At 30.2% G+C, this 17,569-nt stretch overlaps 1 protein-coding gene and 1 pseudogene across 1 annotated transcript; both read right to left on the reverse strand.

Moving 5' to 3' along the window:
* Positions 1-594: 594 nt before the first annotated feature.
* On the reverse strand, positions 595-2,130 carry LOC114403767 (extensin-3-like). The gene is made up of 2 exons (XM_028366919.1): positions 1,191-2,130; positions 595-952 (listed from the first exon to the last, which is right to left on the reverse strand). Exon 1 carries the CDS (start codon positions 2,079-2,081, stop codon positions 1,191-1,193), a length of 891 nt encoding a protein of 296 aa, XP_028222720.1. The 5' UTR covers positions 2,082-2,130; the 3' UTR covers positions 595-952.
* Positions 2,131-7,742: 5,612 nt separating this feature from the next.
* LOC114402157 lies at positions 7,743-8,282 on the reverse strand (annotated as a pseudogene).
* Positions 8,283-17,569: the final 9,287 nt, after the last annotated feature.

The raw sequence follows: 17,569 nt of genomic DNA on the forward strand, positions 1-17,569 counted from the left end.
GACTTCAATAATTTTTTTATGTTGGTTTGATTCTCTGAAATATCAAATGTGTACATCAACCGATCAACATTTTAAAACACGCACACCGATTAAGGTTAAACAGCGTATCTAATAAAAAACTTTAGCAACACATTTTTTTACATTTTTAAATATATTCTTTATTATTTACCACAATTTATAATTTTATAATTCAAAAAAGATCAAATTTTTTAAATATTACTTTTATTTAATAAATATTAATCATTTTCATTTTAAATAAATTTAACTAATAATAAGTTTGTTTTAAAAAATTATTATCATAATCTATTTATAACACTCCTCAACCGGGAATCCGGGGTGGCAGTGTAAATAATGGAGAATTTCTTCTGTTAAGAAACCACGAGATACTTTTGAAAAAGAAAAATATTTTTTCTCACCAACTACTTCCTTGCAAATTTTTTTTTAATTACATCTATCATGTATGTAGTATTATTTTATGTTTATTCCTAATTTCGTAATTTCTCTTAAAACATGCTTCCGAATCCGAAATTAATTAACTAATGTTATACAAGGCTCACTTCTAAATATAGTATGCTTAAAAAAGAATAGTAATTAGCACCAAACAACAAATGGACGTAAATTGTTATTATATTTAGACGATTATATAAAAAAGCTCGATTAGATACAGGAACAAATCTATTCCCACTAGCAATGAGAGGGAATAATTTATTTGACTGACTCAGCTTGATAAAGCGGACTTTGAAAATTACAATGCATGCAGACAACTGCAAACACATGTAGAACACAGTGCCTTACAACTGTCTAATAAAACAAAAGCACAATAACTATTTAATTTTAACTAGATAGAGTCCTCTAAATAATAATCAAACATTTATACTTCTTTGTGGATCTGCAAGCTGCAGATGCATCTTCCCACTCCATGACTTTCATTTTCACACTTTCTGTATGCATCCTACACAAACACGTATATAATCTGTCAGTTCACGTCCGATCCCTTAATAAAATACACTTAAAAAAAACTTTACATGAAATGAAATGAAGACTAAAATATTTTTAATAGTAAAAGAATGTTTCATAACATGAATATTGGTTTCAAATGTAAGATGTTAATCAACAATCAAATACTAATTAATGTATGTGTATGAAAGATGAATTAATTACCATGTGGGGGTGTGAAGAGAAAGTGCTACCTAGTAGTGGTAAGGTGGAGGGGGTGATTTGTAGTAGTAGTGTGGTGGAGGTGGAGAGTGGACTGGGGGAGGAGGAGACTTGTACTTGTAAGGCTTCTCGTATGGTGGTGGTGGAGGAGAGTGGTAAACTGGGGTGGGAACATGGGGAGGGTAGGTGTGAACTGGTGGTGGAGGTGATGGATATTTGTAGGGCTTCTTTGGTGGGGGTGGAGGAGAGTGGTACACTGGGTGAGGGTGAGGGTAGGGTTTCTTCACTGGAGGAGGAGGAGATGGGTACTTGTAGGGCTTCTTAGGGGGTGGTGGTGGAGAGTGGTAGACTGGGTGTGGGTGAGGGTAGGGCTTCTTCACTGGAGGTGGGGGAGATGGGTATTTGTAGGGCTTCTTTGGTGGGGGTGGTGGAGAGTGGTAGACTGGGTGTGGGTGTGGGTAAGGTTTCTTGACTGGAGGTGGTGGTGATGGGTATTTGTAGGGCTTCTTAGGTGGAGGTGGAGGGGAGTGGTACACTGGGTGTGGGTGAGGGTAGGGTTTGTGGACAGGTGGTGGGGGAGATGGGTACTTGTAGGGCTTCTTAGGAGGGGGTGGTGGAGGAGAGTGGTAAACTGGGTGTGGGTGAGGGTAGGGGTGTGGGTGTGGGTGTGGGTTAGGGTGTGGGTGGGGGTGAGGCTGGGGGTAAGGGTGCTTCACTGGAGGTGGTGGTGATGGGTAGTGGTAAGGAGCCTTTGGTGGAGGTGGTGAAGGAACTGGAGGAGGAGGAGATGGATAGCGGTAAGGCTTTTTGGGTGGTGGAGGAGAGGAGTAGATGTAGTTGTTTGCTGAGATTTCAGATGGGAGGCTGAAAAGGATTATGGCTAATGCAAGAGTGATAGAAGCAGAGGCCATTAGTGACCCCATTTTCCCCCAAGAATGTTTGGTTTTGGTTATGCTCTTAAGGGACCTAGTGCACCTCCTTTTATAGTTGTTTCTTTACCGTTTAACTCCAATTAATCAATAACTAGGAAATTAGTAAGTTTAGTTTACTTTTCACTTCGAGACTCACCTTCTTGGAAACACGATGCTATGTAGTAGTACTGTCTTTGAATTATTGGCTTGGTATTTGACTTTTTTTATTAGAACAATGAGACACGAAACCCTTTTCTTTGGAACACAGATTTGGAATGGATTATCATATTTGTACACCCCATATTTTATAGACTTTATTAATTAACATTCATTTTTTTATATTATATTTTTCTCTTCTATACATTATCTCTCTCAATAGTTGGTGTTAAATAAGTTGCTGGAACCAGTTCGTTTTGAAGCTAGGCCCGGTAAAAATTAATAGTTAAATATGGTTAAAACTTAAAACAAGCGTTTGAATTAATGGTTGTCATAAATCTTGAATTACAATGTGTACACGTAAGAAAAAAGTAAAAGAAATAAGAGCAGCTTTAGGCATTGTTCCGCAAGCATTTAAGCTTCACAAGCAATCTTGTCTAATAAACATTCCCTGCAGACGTTTTAACTATTTTTCTCTTTAAGTACCGGTGGCTTAGTGAAGCACCGATGCTATTTGTTTTTAAGATATTAAAAAAGATAAAAAAAAATAGAAATGATTATAAAAATGAAAGTGAGCGTTACATATAATTTTTTTGGATTTCATTGGAAGCACTCAAAAGAGAATTATTCTGTAAAAATTAAGTGTTTAAAGGTACTTATACGGAAAAGAATAAAAATGAGTAATGTATCATATAGGTTTCATTTTAATTATCTGAAGTGAGTTGCTGAGATAAAGATGCACTAACCGTGCTGCTGCAAGCTAGTCCGGACTGCTGACACTAGCTTTATTTTTCTTTGCGGTGGTGGAAGAAAAGACAAGAATCTGATTTAATTATTATATTGTTTCTAACATTGAAACATCACTATGCTAAACATGCAATGCATGATTTTAGGTATTTGTCTTCGCAAATTATTTAGTCCTATAGACTTTTTCTCTTAAATGATTTTTTAAATTTTTTTATAAAATATTTATATTTATTTTTTATTTATTTGTGTCTTCGCGATTTATTATTGAAACATCACTCGGCTACATGCATGATTTTGGGTATTTGTCTTCGCCAAATTATTTATTCCTATATATTTTTCTTAAATGATTTTTTAATTTTATAAAATAGGTATTTCTTATTTTATCTAGTTGTTGCTTTATTGTTATTTTATTTTAATTTCTAACGTTAATTTTTTATTAAATAGTGATGGGATTAATATAAATTGAAAAACTAGTTTAATATCATTTAAATAATAAGAATTAAAATGAAAATTTTACAACATAAGAAGAATTTATATAAAAATCTAGAAGTTTATAAAATTTAAAATAATTAGATGACTGAATTGAGTGGCACTTGAGAAAAACATATAAAAATAATGATATTATTTAAAAGAAATTTATATAAAAATTAAGATATCATTTTTTCCCCGTCTTGATATAGTGATATCTAATTCCAGAATCTTGTACGGCTGTCTAAAGTGGTACGTGAAATAGGGGGCACATTAAACGATTTTTCATCTCTCCTCCCAGACATTCATTATTGATTAAGTATTTATTAAACTATGTATTTAGTAAAAAAATATTTCAAAATATTTTTATTTTTATTATTTTTATAATACTAATGATATAAATTATAAAAATAAAATATAAATTAATAATAATAAGAATAATGTTATAAATTGTTATTTTTTAATTTAGATAAAATAATCTAGTTGGGACGACAATTATAATACGATAAAAAAAATTTGTATAGATGTTTTTGTTTTAAGATTTATCCCGTATTTATTATCATCTAAAAAATTTTGTACCAGATTTATATTGTTAGATAAATTTTTCTAGTGTTAACAATAGATATCAAATTTAACTTATACGGTAGTGCCTATTAAAATATAAATAAATTTGTCATAAAGATTTAAGTTGATTAAATAAAAATATTAAATTATTATAAATTTCTTCATATTATCTTTCCTATGAAAAAAAATTCAAGTTGTTAATTAATTGTGGCTGCAGAGAGGTCTTAATTACCTCTTTTTATGCGTCAAACTTATCATTACTTAGATTATAATAATAGAACACTAATCTTTTAATATAAATATTACAGATTTATATTAATAGTATGATACATTATATTAATAGATAACTTTGTTAATGTAAAAATTGATTATTAATTAATTATATTGGTAGTGTAATACATTTTATTGTAAGCAATGCACACATTGCAAATATCATGTGCTTCTACCATTGTAGCTAGCGTTGGAAGAGTGATCACAGAATTCTTGTTTAAACTTAAAAAATAATTTTAAAATAAGTACTTTTTATATAAGTGTTTTTTTTAAAAAATAAAATATAATTTATTTCTTAAAATAAATAGAAAATTATTTTTTAAGCAGAAATAATTGAAACAAATAGACTAAAAAATAAAAAATTATTTATTTAAATAAACACTTATTTCAACAAATAAATTAAAAAAAATTATCTCATAGATAAAACACTTATTATCCACTAAACTGACTAAAGCACGTAATTTATAAATTCAGTTAAAAATACCTTGTGATGGTTGACATGTTTGGTTATTTTTTAGTTTTAGCGACAGTAACTTTGGTCTAAAAGTAGTAATTGTACTACTTTTTGATAAATAGAAATCAAATATGTAATACTCACATATTCTATTCAATAAATTAAGTTAATTTTTTTTCATTGTACGAATTTACATACAAACAATACAATGTTAATAAATAAAGTTTTGAATTCGATTTTACACCTATAGATACTGTGTTATTCCTAAATTAACTGTGAATGCAAATACTTAATTATTAGTGAAGCTTGTAATGAACTTTAGTTTAACCTCTCATCTTTATCGAGAAAATTGTACAACATAATAAAATTGTGCATCATATAAAAGGGGAAGTGGGAAGGCATCAACTTGGGAGATGATATACCAGACAATAATCTAAAGTGGAAAAACATTTAAAAATGGCAGCTGAATTTTCGTTGCCAGCTCAATGCAATGCAAGTCGATATTCACCTTTTTATATTTAATGACACTGTCCGAACGTTATAAGAAACGAGATAAATATAAAGGCTTTCAATAAGATTCTACAAATTTAAATAAAATCTCAGCTAATTTTTTTATTGGCCAAATATTAAGTTATTAAATCTGACCTATTTGATTAGCCTTTTTTATTTATTTTTTCACATTATCAATTATTGGAAGAAAAAAAATGTATTTTATGCTCCATTCCCGAAAGCACCGTTTCACGTGCCTATTGTGCACTTGTACTTATAGCTTACTGGAGTAGGCGAAGACTGATGAGTTATCCAATGTATTAATATCTGTTTTTAATTTTCCTTTTTTCTTGGGGACATGAAATTGAAAGGGAAAAAAAATGATCAGACCTGTGATGTGACTTGATCTTTTTGTGAAGGGATGAGAGAATAATGAACAGCCCGGTAGAACAGTGAATGAAATATCCTAAACTCACATATTTAAGCCACTCGAAATTTTAAAAAAAATCAAATTAAATTTAAAAAATATTTGTAGGCTTGATTAACTTTTGATTCCAATAAAATAAGAAAATTTTTATTTTAGACTTGTAAAGATTTTTGTTTGATTTTAATTCTTTAAATTCTTTTTTAGTTATAAATAGAATGACTTAATAATGACCATCATAATCCATTGTACTTTCATGTCATCAATAATCTAATAGAATGTAAAATTTTTATGTTTTAAATTCTCATCCCTTCAAAATAACTAATTACGTTAAATTCATTGATGAAAAATTTAAAAATATAACTATATAAAAGAAATAAACATTATTAATTGATAAAAAAGATTAAAACAAAATAAAAAAAATCTTTTAGAGAACTCAAAATTTAAAAAATATCTTATTTTATAGCGGCAAAAAGGTTATTTAAGGAATATTTATTAATTTATAAGACTTGATCATTTTAATATTTTTTTTCTTAGGCTTAAATAATCTGTTTGTCCTATCAAATATGAATTTTTAATTTTAGTCATTTAAAATTTTTTGTTTTGATTTTAGTATTTTAAATATTTTTTATTAATAAATGTTAATTTATTAGAATGTTAACAATGTTAATTATTAACTTGTCATGTTATAAAAAAAATTAAAAATGATATGATTTATTGATACTATTTTTTACTTATTTTTGCTTTTCTCTCTATCTCTCTACAAACAAAGGTTACCTATCATTTTATTATTTATCTATTTTTACTCTTTTTTTCCTTCTATTTCCATCTATTCTACTTTTCTCCATTCTACCGAACACAACATAATTGATGTTAGCAAGGCAACGTCCAATAGTTGAGTGCTAGAGGTAAGCGAAAAAGGTTAAAATGGAAGCTGAAACATTTTAACCTTTCTTAAGTGTGATTTAACACCGTGTGTTTTTCTTTTTTAATCAGCGATTTCACACACTGGTAGGAAGGATTAAATTGCTTGTGATAGCCACATAAATTTTGTAATTTCGGCTACCATTTAAATGTAATCCAAAGCATGAAGGATCTCATAAATAGTAGTATTGTGCTTTCAATTTGTCATGGTGACTTCCTTAATTATAATTGGAGTTTTTAATTAATTCTGTCAAAAAAAAAAGTTTGGAGTTTTTAATTATTATTCTTAATTGGTAATTCGAGGCTGGTCTTCTGTACGGGTTTTATCTTTTGGTTAAGATAGGTTATATTTGCTTGGTGTGTGTTGTCGATCGGTTTAATTTATGTTGTTTGGGTGGATGTTGTTTTGTTTAAGACATTAAATATCGAATACTCCTTTTATTAACTTTTAATCTACAAATAAATGTTTTTATTGATAAGAAATTTAACTTAACAATGAGTTATTAAAAGTTTATCTCTAATAAGGATTAATTAATTAGTTGTAAACTAATTTGATTGATATATCCTTAAAAAATTTAAAACAAAATATTGTCATAACAAAAATATTATTCAAAAAACAAATAAGAAAGAGAATATTTTATGAAAAATTTATTTTACGAATCCTTTCATCAATTATCCACCGTGTTTTCCGTTAAATATAAAGTTAATTTATTTTTTCAATTTTTAACTTAAGATGTGCAACATGTCATTCATACATTTTCGTGCAAATGAGCTCATATTAAGAGCTGTCATTTACTATGGATATATAAAGAGACTGAACATCCGGTTGACATTCATTATTTTCTTTTTATATCTAAGTTACCAATTTTATCGATAATTTGTCTTTTTTTATATACTTAACAGTCAAACACTAATCATGATATTTTAACCAAGACATGCAGAAGTGGATTAGACTTTAGAGAAGAGATATTTTACCATAATGATGATGGAAAAGTATTTTTTCACACCGCAACAGGGTGATCGATGAACGTAGATTCGAGAAAGAGAGACAAAAAAGAAAAGAAAGAGAGAAATAAAGAAAAATAATATGATGAAAATGTAAAAGGGAGGTAAAAAACAGAGAGTGTAAAAGCATATATATCAAGCGTTACGTTCAAAATTTCAATGTTAACGTAGGTTATGAAAGATTAATTACCATGCAGTGTGAGGAGGAAGGGGAAGGGTACTTTTTGTGCACTGGAGGTGGAGGAGATGCGTATTTGTATGGTTTCTTATGTGGTGGTGGTGGAGATGGGTACTTGTAGGGTTTCTTTTTAGGTAGTGGTGGTGAGTGATAGATTGGGTGTGGGGGAGGGTGCTTGTGCACTGGTGGTGGTGGAGATGGGTACTTAGCTTGTATGTTTTCTTTTTTGGGGGTGGTGGTGAGTGATAGACTTGGTGTGGGTGAGGGGCAGAGTACTTCTGCACTGGTGGTGGTGATGGTGGTGATGTGTACTTGTATGGTTTCTTAGGTGGTGGTGGGGATGGGTACTTGTAGGGCTTCTTTGGAGGTGGTGGAAGAGAGTGGTACTTGTAAGGGGGGTGGAGATGGATGATGATAAGGCTTCTTGGGTGGTGGAGGAGAGGGGTAGTGGTTTGCTGAAATTTCAAATGGGAGACTGAAAAAGATTATGGCCAATGCAAGAGTGAGAGAAGCAGAGGTCATTAGAGACCCCATTTTCCCACAAGTTTACATTGGAGTTGGTTTTGGTTATGATCATAATTAAGAAAGCTAGGCAACCCCATTTTATAGTTTGTTTCTATACCATTAATATAATTTAGCATTAACCAACCATCTCGATAAGTTTACTCTTTCTCTGAGGCTTACCTATACATGCATGCATGATATTGTATAAGATAACGTAGCTTGGAATTACTATTTGTTATTGGTTTTAGGAGCAATGTGCGTCCCAAAGCGTTTCTGGAACGTGGATTTGGATTGATATTTGATAGGCTGCATGCTTAATTAAGAAGAGAATAGGAGTATCTAGGGCTAGAAATATGACAGCACGTTGTTTAATTTTCTTTACCTCCAAGAAAAGAGCAGATCGAATATATTATATTTAATTATCAATGATTTGTGTGGTTTGATTCTAAGTTTGTAGAATTGAGCTGATAAAAAAAAAAGTGAGTTGGCATATTTCATTCCCGATTTTTTTTTTTTTTATCGTTTTCTTTTGACAACTAATTCTGAAATCTTGTACGTATTTTCGCCTAAAGTTATGTGTGATTTGTGGGGCACTAAAACGACTCTTAATCTCTCTAATCAATAAAATATTTGATAGTTATGAGAAACCACTCTATGGTACATTCACAGTTGTTGCTTCCGCGGTGATGGCTTCATGCATGTATTTTTGCCCATTAGGGGGTGTAAACGGGTATAATCCTAGGTCCAGTGATTTTTTGTTTTTGGGTATACGTGTACATAAACCTCTTGGCTATATATAGGTTAAGTTGCATTTATATCAAGTAAATGCACCGTAACCTTTTGGCTTTTTGCAATTGGTACATCCTGTACCGTTGTTCATTTTATATATTTATATAGTTAGTTTGCTTCTTAATTAAAAAAAAAAAAAAAACAGTTGTTGCTTCCGCTGCCATTGCACTATATATGCAGTTATCAGGAAAACATACAAATGACTTCTTGTACTACTTCTTCGTAGCTTTTACTTTAAAAATTAGTAGATTTTGCACTTAAAATGAAGATAAACTCAAAGCAACTGTCGGTGATAAATTCTTCCTGGTGAAATTTTTAAAGTGAACTGGTAATTGCATGTCTTCAAATTGTTACTATAAAGTAATATATTGGTCATTGAACAAATTAAATAAGAATAAATTTTTTCATATCTAGACTGTTTTACACAAGAAACTCTATGTATAAATTTTACTCACTCTTGCTATACAACATGTAATATTGAATTCACAAAGATCATTAATTATAGACTCAACTATACAAAAATTTATTCTAATAAATTATGTATTGTATATCAGTTCTGAAGTCAGATTAAGATCAAACGGGTCCTTTTCCTTCTTTTTTTTTTAAGTAATTCAATTTTTAACTTTGAGAGGTGATTTTATTTTAAATTCAAATTAAGTGTGTACGTCTTCGGCCTATTAGATTTCAACCGCTGAGTAAATTTTCATTGACATTTTTTTGTTTAGACCTGTAATAAAAAAATTTATAATGCATATGTTAGGAAATTCTACAGGAAATTTTACACCGCTTGTCTCAATTATCAAAATACAACTTACATATTTGTTTAAAAAAATTATTTAATGTGAATTGATTTTAAACTGAAATCTAATAGGATATAAAGTTTATTATTCATCTTGATTTTTGTCTATTCTAATCTAATGGACTCACCTGCTTCTGGCAATCATATGTGAAGAAGGAATGTTAGAAAGTGGCATATCCCAAGATGGAATCTAACACATGCAACACTATTATTTTTTACTCAAAGGAAAATGATGTTACAGTGAGTCTCACTGTTTGCAATTAATAAACATTCGTTGAATCTTGAATGTAGTAAAACTGACTTTTGGCACCCATCCAAGATATTTCGGGATGAACTTTTCCGGGCTCTCAAGTGCCACTCCATTCTAAAATTGACATAAGGAATTTAAAACATCCAAATCAATGCAATTAATTAAATGTAATGCCACTATGAAATCTATCTTTGTCATACAACATCAATAAATTAACAGCACGCATACGAGAACGAAAGGTATGACAAGGAGACCTGATTTAAATTTGTCACATTTTTTCTTCTTCTCATGTTTTTTTATTAAATAATCACAATTTAATTTACCAATCGAAACCATGGTATGGGGTAAACCCAGAGGACTCCACAAGATCAACGTGAGATCTGTTCAGCAATCAGCACCTAATTAGCTTTAAGGTCAACACAAGCAGTCCCATCGTGAAGCACATGGGCTGTGTCTGATGTCTTTTTTGTTAGAAAAAAAGAAAATCCCCGTGGGCTTAGAGATAAGAATAATGATAATTCAAAATACCGAAAATAAATTTAACGATGAGAAAAACTAAGTAGCAAATGAAAATGCCTATAATCTTCGTCTCTATTGTAGCCTATACTTAATTATTAATATGTTATTACTCTTAAATTATATCATGCATATTGTTTTCGTATTCATGAGTATGAATGAACTATATCATCTATATATGTATTCTTGATTGAAAGTCTAAAGTAAACATAGGCATCAACTTGAGCTCTTAGTTGTCGCCTACGACGTCGTAGGTCGTATCTCTCGATGCATGAATGGGTCTAACTTGTCTTCATTTAGAGAAATTAAATACATTCTTAACAGGTCATTTAAAACAACTTAAACGGTTTAAAATCAATCTACATGTAATATCTTTTTTTTACATTGATTATATTCAATTCTCATGGAGTCCTTAAATTCCTATATTCAATTCAAACTAAAATAGGTAAAATAACTTAAACTTGCTTTCTATGTTTTGGGATGTTGAAAGTACCTTCCGTTTAAGACAAAACTAGATTAGCACTCGTGCTTTTCACAATAAAAAAAAACAGTAAAAAGCAAGGGAGAAAGAAAAAAAAAGTTGAAATAATGAAAAAAACTTGAGCTCATAATGCATCATATAATATGACTCGTGGCAAGAGGTAGACATATTTTATAAAAATATACATATTTTAACTAGTCTTAGATGATTGGTTAGCTCAATGAAAACCTGGCTATGCAAAATTATATCAAGTTATAGATTTAATTAATTAGATTGGATAGTTGTGGAAATAGCCGATAAGTGAGGTCTAAATGAGATAAGTATTCAGTAGGTCTTTTTTGTCAACACATATAAAGTCTTTTGCTTTATAAAAATTAATAGTAAATATTTTTTGTTTGTAAGCCTAAAATTTATATTTTGGTTATTTTAGTTTTGAATCGGTCGTGCTTGTGGAGATTCTGGACAAGTTGGTTAGCCAAAAATATGCCATAAACATTTTTTGAAAACTTTGTAATAAGCTTAAAAGTATACGCATCAAATAAATTTTCCTTGTAATTAAAATTTTAGAACACGATAAAAGCATAACTGGGGAAATTAATGGGAAGGTATCAATTAGCCATCTTACTAGTATTAGATTTTGGATTTTGAACAACTCAATTTGCTTTTTAGAAAGACAGAAACAAACATCGGAAACGCTGAAGATTTGTTCCCCTCTTTGAAAACGAGTTTAATAAAACGAATTAGTGGTATAGAAGCCCCTGATCTAAAGGTGAAAGTCAATTTATAAAAGAGATTTGTGCTTTGGAAGCCAGCTAAAGCATGTCGGTTGATTTTAAAAGGAGATCAAAGCATGTCGGTATTGACATTTAAAATAATCATTATATTTCTGTATAATATCAAACCTACAATTGGTCATTTGCATGTGAGACAGACTGGGACCCTTTTCATGATCACGAGCCCTCATCAATATTCTTCTCATAAAATACTGGAGTTGGTGGTGACTAATCTAATAACAATGTAATGTAATGTAATCTCTTTCTTTTTTGTTTTTACTCGTTCCAAAGGAAATGAAAAGAAAATAAGGAATATTTGAGACTACAAATTGCAATGCAACTTGATCCCTTTCTTATGAATAGGTAAAGAATAATGACGAGATAAAGTATACTCTTGAAATAGTAAATATCAAAAACAAATTTGGAAAACCGGTACATATGAAGAATTAAAAGTAAACATTTTAAAAAAATATAATTACGTATTAATAAGATTTTATTTTTAATACATTCTCACTATAATTTTTTTTATATTATCAACCAATAAAATATTTTCTTAAATATTTAAATTAATTTATGATTAAATGATAATGTAAAAAGATACACTTCCATGTATTCTAATTAAATTTTATTAATAAATAATAAATTTATAAATATTTTATATGAAAAATCAGAATATATATATATATATATATATATATATATATATATATATATATATATACTTAGACGACATCTCGAGCATTAGACACTAGATCTACCAACCTACTTAGACGAAGTGCTAAGGAAATATTTTAAAATCAAGATTGGCTTAATATAGCAAAACTAATTAATGATTCTTTGTATAGTTTATTCTTGGTCCATATATTTCATCGTGCTGTGCAGACACAAGTTCTTAAAAGCTTGAATCGCGGTGTCCGCTAGATGGGTCAAATTAAGGCTACGCATCTAGCAGCAAAAAAATAAAAAATAAAAAATTAAGGCTGCGCATCTTAAAACCTTGAATAGTGTCCTTACATCTATCTAATGTAGACAAATAATTTGCTAATTTGTAAGTCATGTTCGTAAAAGATTAAGTCACCCATAAATTATTAATATTATATCACATCAAATAATTCTCTATCAATTTTTTTTTTACAACATCAAATTTTACTATTTAAAAGGTTACTCAATTGTATATTTTAATTTGATTATATTACTGAGGTAAATAATATGATAAGTGGAAAACCTTAAAGTAGTATCAAAGTCTATTTTAATTCATTAAGGTTACCCACTTGTTATACTTCACCTCACTACTTTTTTGACATTATGCATAAATAATATGATAAGTGGTTGATTAATGAATCTAAAATAGAATTTAATATTATCTTTGAATATAAATTTAAGTTTAACTTAATTTTATAAAATCTATTTGTAAGGTTAATATTACCTCCCATTTATATAGTTTAATTTAGTTATACATTTCATACAATGAGTTAGTTAGTGCAAACATCTTATATAATTTTAGCAGAATAAAAAAATCCCCAGTTCTCCGCAAAATTAGGGGGGAGGGGATTGGTGGCTGGGAATGGACATCTTGAATTCAATGCTCAAATCAATACAGGATTAAAAAAAAATAGAGATAAGAAAAATGAATAACAAAATCAGTGCAAATAAATCACACTTAAAAGAAAAGGCAAAATCCCTAAAATCAATTGAGGCAGACAACTTCTTTATTTTTGTTTGACCTAGTCATAGTGCTCCTAGAGTGATGATGACAATTTTCATTTATACCATGTTAATTTTTTTATAAAGTTAAAATATACAGGTTTACCCTAGCCTTAATTGTGTAAAAATTTTCAAAGCTTCCAAAACTCAAGCTAATTTGTTACTTGTGAAACAAAACCTCAACCCCTGTTACTGGTTTGTTAAACAAGCCTTTTTTTTTAAGAAAAAAAAATCAACGTTTGTAGAAATTAATAAAATATTCCTCCATAATAAATAGAAGACATTTTTTTCCTGCACTTCCAATATTATATTTTATACCTCCCATTATATTTTAGAATGAATTTTCTAAAATGCAATAGTGAGTGTGCAGGATGCAATAGCCAAAATACAGAAACCCACATTCAACGCTCGCAAAATATTCTTATACAAGTAATAAAAAATACAGATCTCTCCATATCTAGTTTTGAATGGTCCAACTCCAAATACTCCTTGCAAGATCCCTCCTAAGTCCTAATTCCTAACGCAGTGTGTCTTCCCACATATCTTTTATATATATATATATATATATATATAAACTGGCTTAGTTTGGGCCTAAATATGGATAAACTATATATTTTCCTAAAAGGGCCTTAGCATTGGACTTAAATTTCACATTCCAAATTTCTTTTATTTCATCCTGCTACAGAAATTAGAGTTTCGTTTCATCCACTTTCTTTGTAATGTTTTTTCTCGAGGCTTTGTTTGGATTTCTATTCAGTTTCAAATACATTATTCGATTCCCATTCGATTCGTTCCCTTTAAACCAATACCAATTGTGTTTCATTTGTTATATCTTTTTCCCTGTAGCTTCTTGTAGATACTGATTTTGTATAATATTTGAGCAATTCAAACTAATTAAAAGTTGTATAAAAAAGAAACTTTTTTGTTTTGTGGGTTCGTGTTTTCTTGTGAATTAAATTAGGGGATGAGTTTGTAGACCTGTAACGGTCTGGTGGCTATGATAACAGTTATTAATGGACATGTAACGGACTGATCATATACATTGTTACATTCAGAATTCTTATGGGTTTTTCAGGTGAATTGTGTATGAGTTTTATGGTTTTGTCCCTTCTTTTTCAATTGGTATTGTTAACACATCTCTTTTTTTTTTTTTTTCCCGAGTATATGTCTTGAATCAAGTTTTGTCTTAGTTTTTCACGCTGAAGATTTGAGCATACAAGTTACCCTGGTCATAGTAATGCCTTATTCATACCGATCTAACCATTGATTATAAAATGTTTAAATGCTTTTGAATATAAAATCGTCTTTAGTATTAGGGGTATGTGTTTAAATAGGAAATGTCTGTGGCTGAAGGTGTCGTCGTGCATGTTAAATTGCTTTTGTAGTTTAATTTTCTGTTTTGGTATAATATATCATGTGGTTGCTTGGTCTTTTCTTCTCATCTGGTGATGCAATTTGCAAAAATCTTAGGATTCCTTTCTACACAGAAGATGTTTTTGTGGATGAGAATGAATTTTCGGTGCTGACGACTTTGATTCTGCTTGATTTATTCCATGACTAATTGTGGTATATGCTAAAAGATTAAAGTTGGGATAAATTTTTTCATATCCATTTATTTAAATATATTTCTGAAATTTTTTCTGACTCATTTGGTGTGCAATTGTTTTAGCATTTCTGTTAGGACAGTTTGCTTGGATGCAATGGAATTATGACGGCGTTTAAAAGATTCTAATTAATAAGGAAATTTTTTAAATATAACATGTGCTTTTTGAAAAGTACTATTTTTTCTGTTAAATTCTATACACCATATTGTTCCTTAAAGATGCTGCAACGATCTGTTCCATTGCGCGTGCTTTTTCTTGCATTAGAACTAGAAACTCTGCATCTTGCATTTTTACATGAAACGTTTGCCCACTGCATAGTTGGAATAAGATTTTCTGATGCTTCACAATTCACATGATGGGTTCGACTCTGCTTTGCTTCTTGTTTATCCTAAGAAGCAAATGATTTACAGAGGCATGCATGTCTTGCCATATAATTAGGTACGGGGGTCTCATTATTTGAAGAAATCATGGTCGTACTTTTTACCTCCTTTTAAATTCTTATAAATTAGTTTATTAAATTAAAGGTGCCAATAAGTGTTGTTAATTGTTATCTGGCAGCATGTATATATTCTTACCTGGATTATCCTACTTTTCTTGGTACTTAATTACTTATTATTTCAATGCAACCAACTGTCTTTACTCCCTTGAATATTAGATTCTAGGAAATGTGTAATGGATCAACCTGCATTCGTATAAGAGTTCGGTATTGTTAGATAATGAAAGGGTCATATTTGTTTCTTACAGTCCTGATAAAACTAAATTCGATACTTGATGATATCTAGGACTGTGTTTAGCAAAGGCCAAAGGCATAATCTTATGTTTTTCGTTTTTATAATAAAAAAAACCTTATTTCATACCCTTGTCTCTCTCCGTATATAGAATAGACCTTGAATGATATGAATGTCTTAATCAACGGGAATGCATTGTATTTAAGGTTGTATCAAATTGAGGTTATGTGCAGAATTTGTACCTATGATTCATTGCATTTAAGGTTGTCGCAAATTAAGGTTATGTGCAGAATTGGTACATATGATTCATGCATCTAGATGAAATTGGATTGAAGTTTCTATAAATAACGTGAAGATCTCCTCATCCTTACAAATAAAAAGGCGATACTTGTTTACATAATCCTTTCACTATATTTTTTTTATTCCCTTGTTTTTTACTCACATTATTTCAGGCAATGAAAGACAAAAAAAAAACATATTAATTCCCTGGATGGGGTGTAAAGAAAGAGATAAAAAAAATAAAATAAAACATATTTTTAAAAGAAAAAGTCATGATAGATAATGATTATAGAAAAGAAAGAGGTAAAAAAAATGTAAGATGATTGTAAAAATTAGAATATGAAAAAAAATAAATTATATGGCTGAGGTTGAAATAGGCAGCCTAGTGATAAGAAATATTAGAATAAATACATGAGAACTAAAGCTTGATCTTCGTTGCCGTTATCATAAAATAAAACATTGTGAATTTAGTGCACTATGTTGAGATACCTACATTGTCAAACCATCGACCCCCCCCCCCCCCCCCCCCCCCCGCCCCAAAAAAAAAAAGGAACAAACAAACCTTCCTTTTAATTGATTACCATTCCCAACTTGCTATCCTTTGTCTAACTATGCTAGGATATCTATACTTGGTGGTCCATTTGAATGTCTTTATTTGGAAGCCTGCACATCATAGCAACAATAATTAAGCTTTCTCTATTAAGGCAGATTAATAACATAAATGAAACTTGCAATGTTTTACTATATGAATTATGTTTATTTATAAATCATTTATCTCTAAATCCCTTTATAATGGTTTTGCCAATATTTTTAGGTCAGTATGGACTCCTTTTGAGCTTGTCATGTAATCCATGGTCTACAATTACTACACATCTGCATCAGCTACCAACTACTAATATATAAGGTCTTTCTTGCCTACAAATATGAATCTAAGCTAATTATATACATCTCTTACACTCTTCAATTTTGGCATAAGAGTGTTGGTGCAGGTGATTGCAAGTTCCATTCTTCATCGAATGTCGTCCTTGCTTGTCGAAATCCTCACTAGAATCCTCTTTGCATCCACCATGTTCGAAAACACAACCGAACATAAGTGTAGTGTGACAGAGATAACAAAAGTGATCACTTAAACTAAAGAAAATAACAAATACTTGTAAAATTATAATTATCAACAAACCTTGTTGTTTTCTACTTTAAAAACCAAAATTGTTGTGCTCTAACACTCTTTCTTTAATCACAATTGCTTAACTCGAAACTGATGCAATCCTACCCCGTAAGAGCATTGGATAAAAGACTCCAAGAAGATTGGACCAGAGATGCAAGAGAAGGCCTTAGGGTTCTCATGAGCCTTAGGGTAAATTTCGGTCTCATGGGCTAAGTATGAGTCCGCTTAT

This window comes from Glycine soja, chromosome 20 (assembly GCF_004193775.1).
Source record: "Glycine soja cultivar W05 chromosome 20, ASM419377v2, whole genome shotgun sequence".
Lineage (NCBI taxonomy): Eukaryota > Viridiplantae > Streptophyta > Magnoliopsida > Fabales > Fabaceae > Glycine > Glycine soja.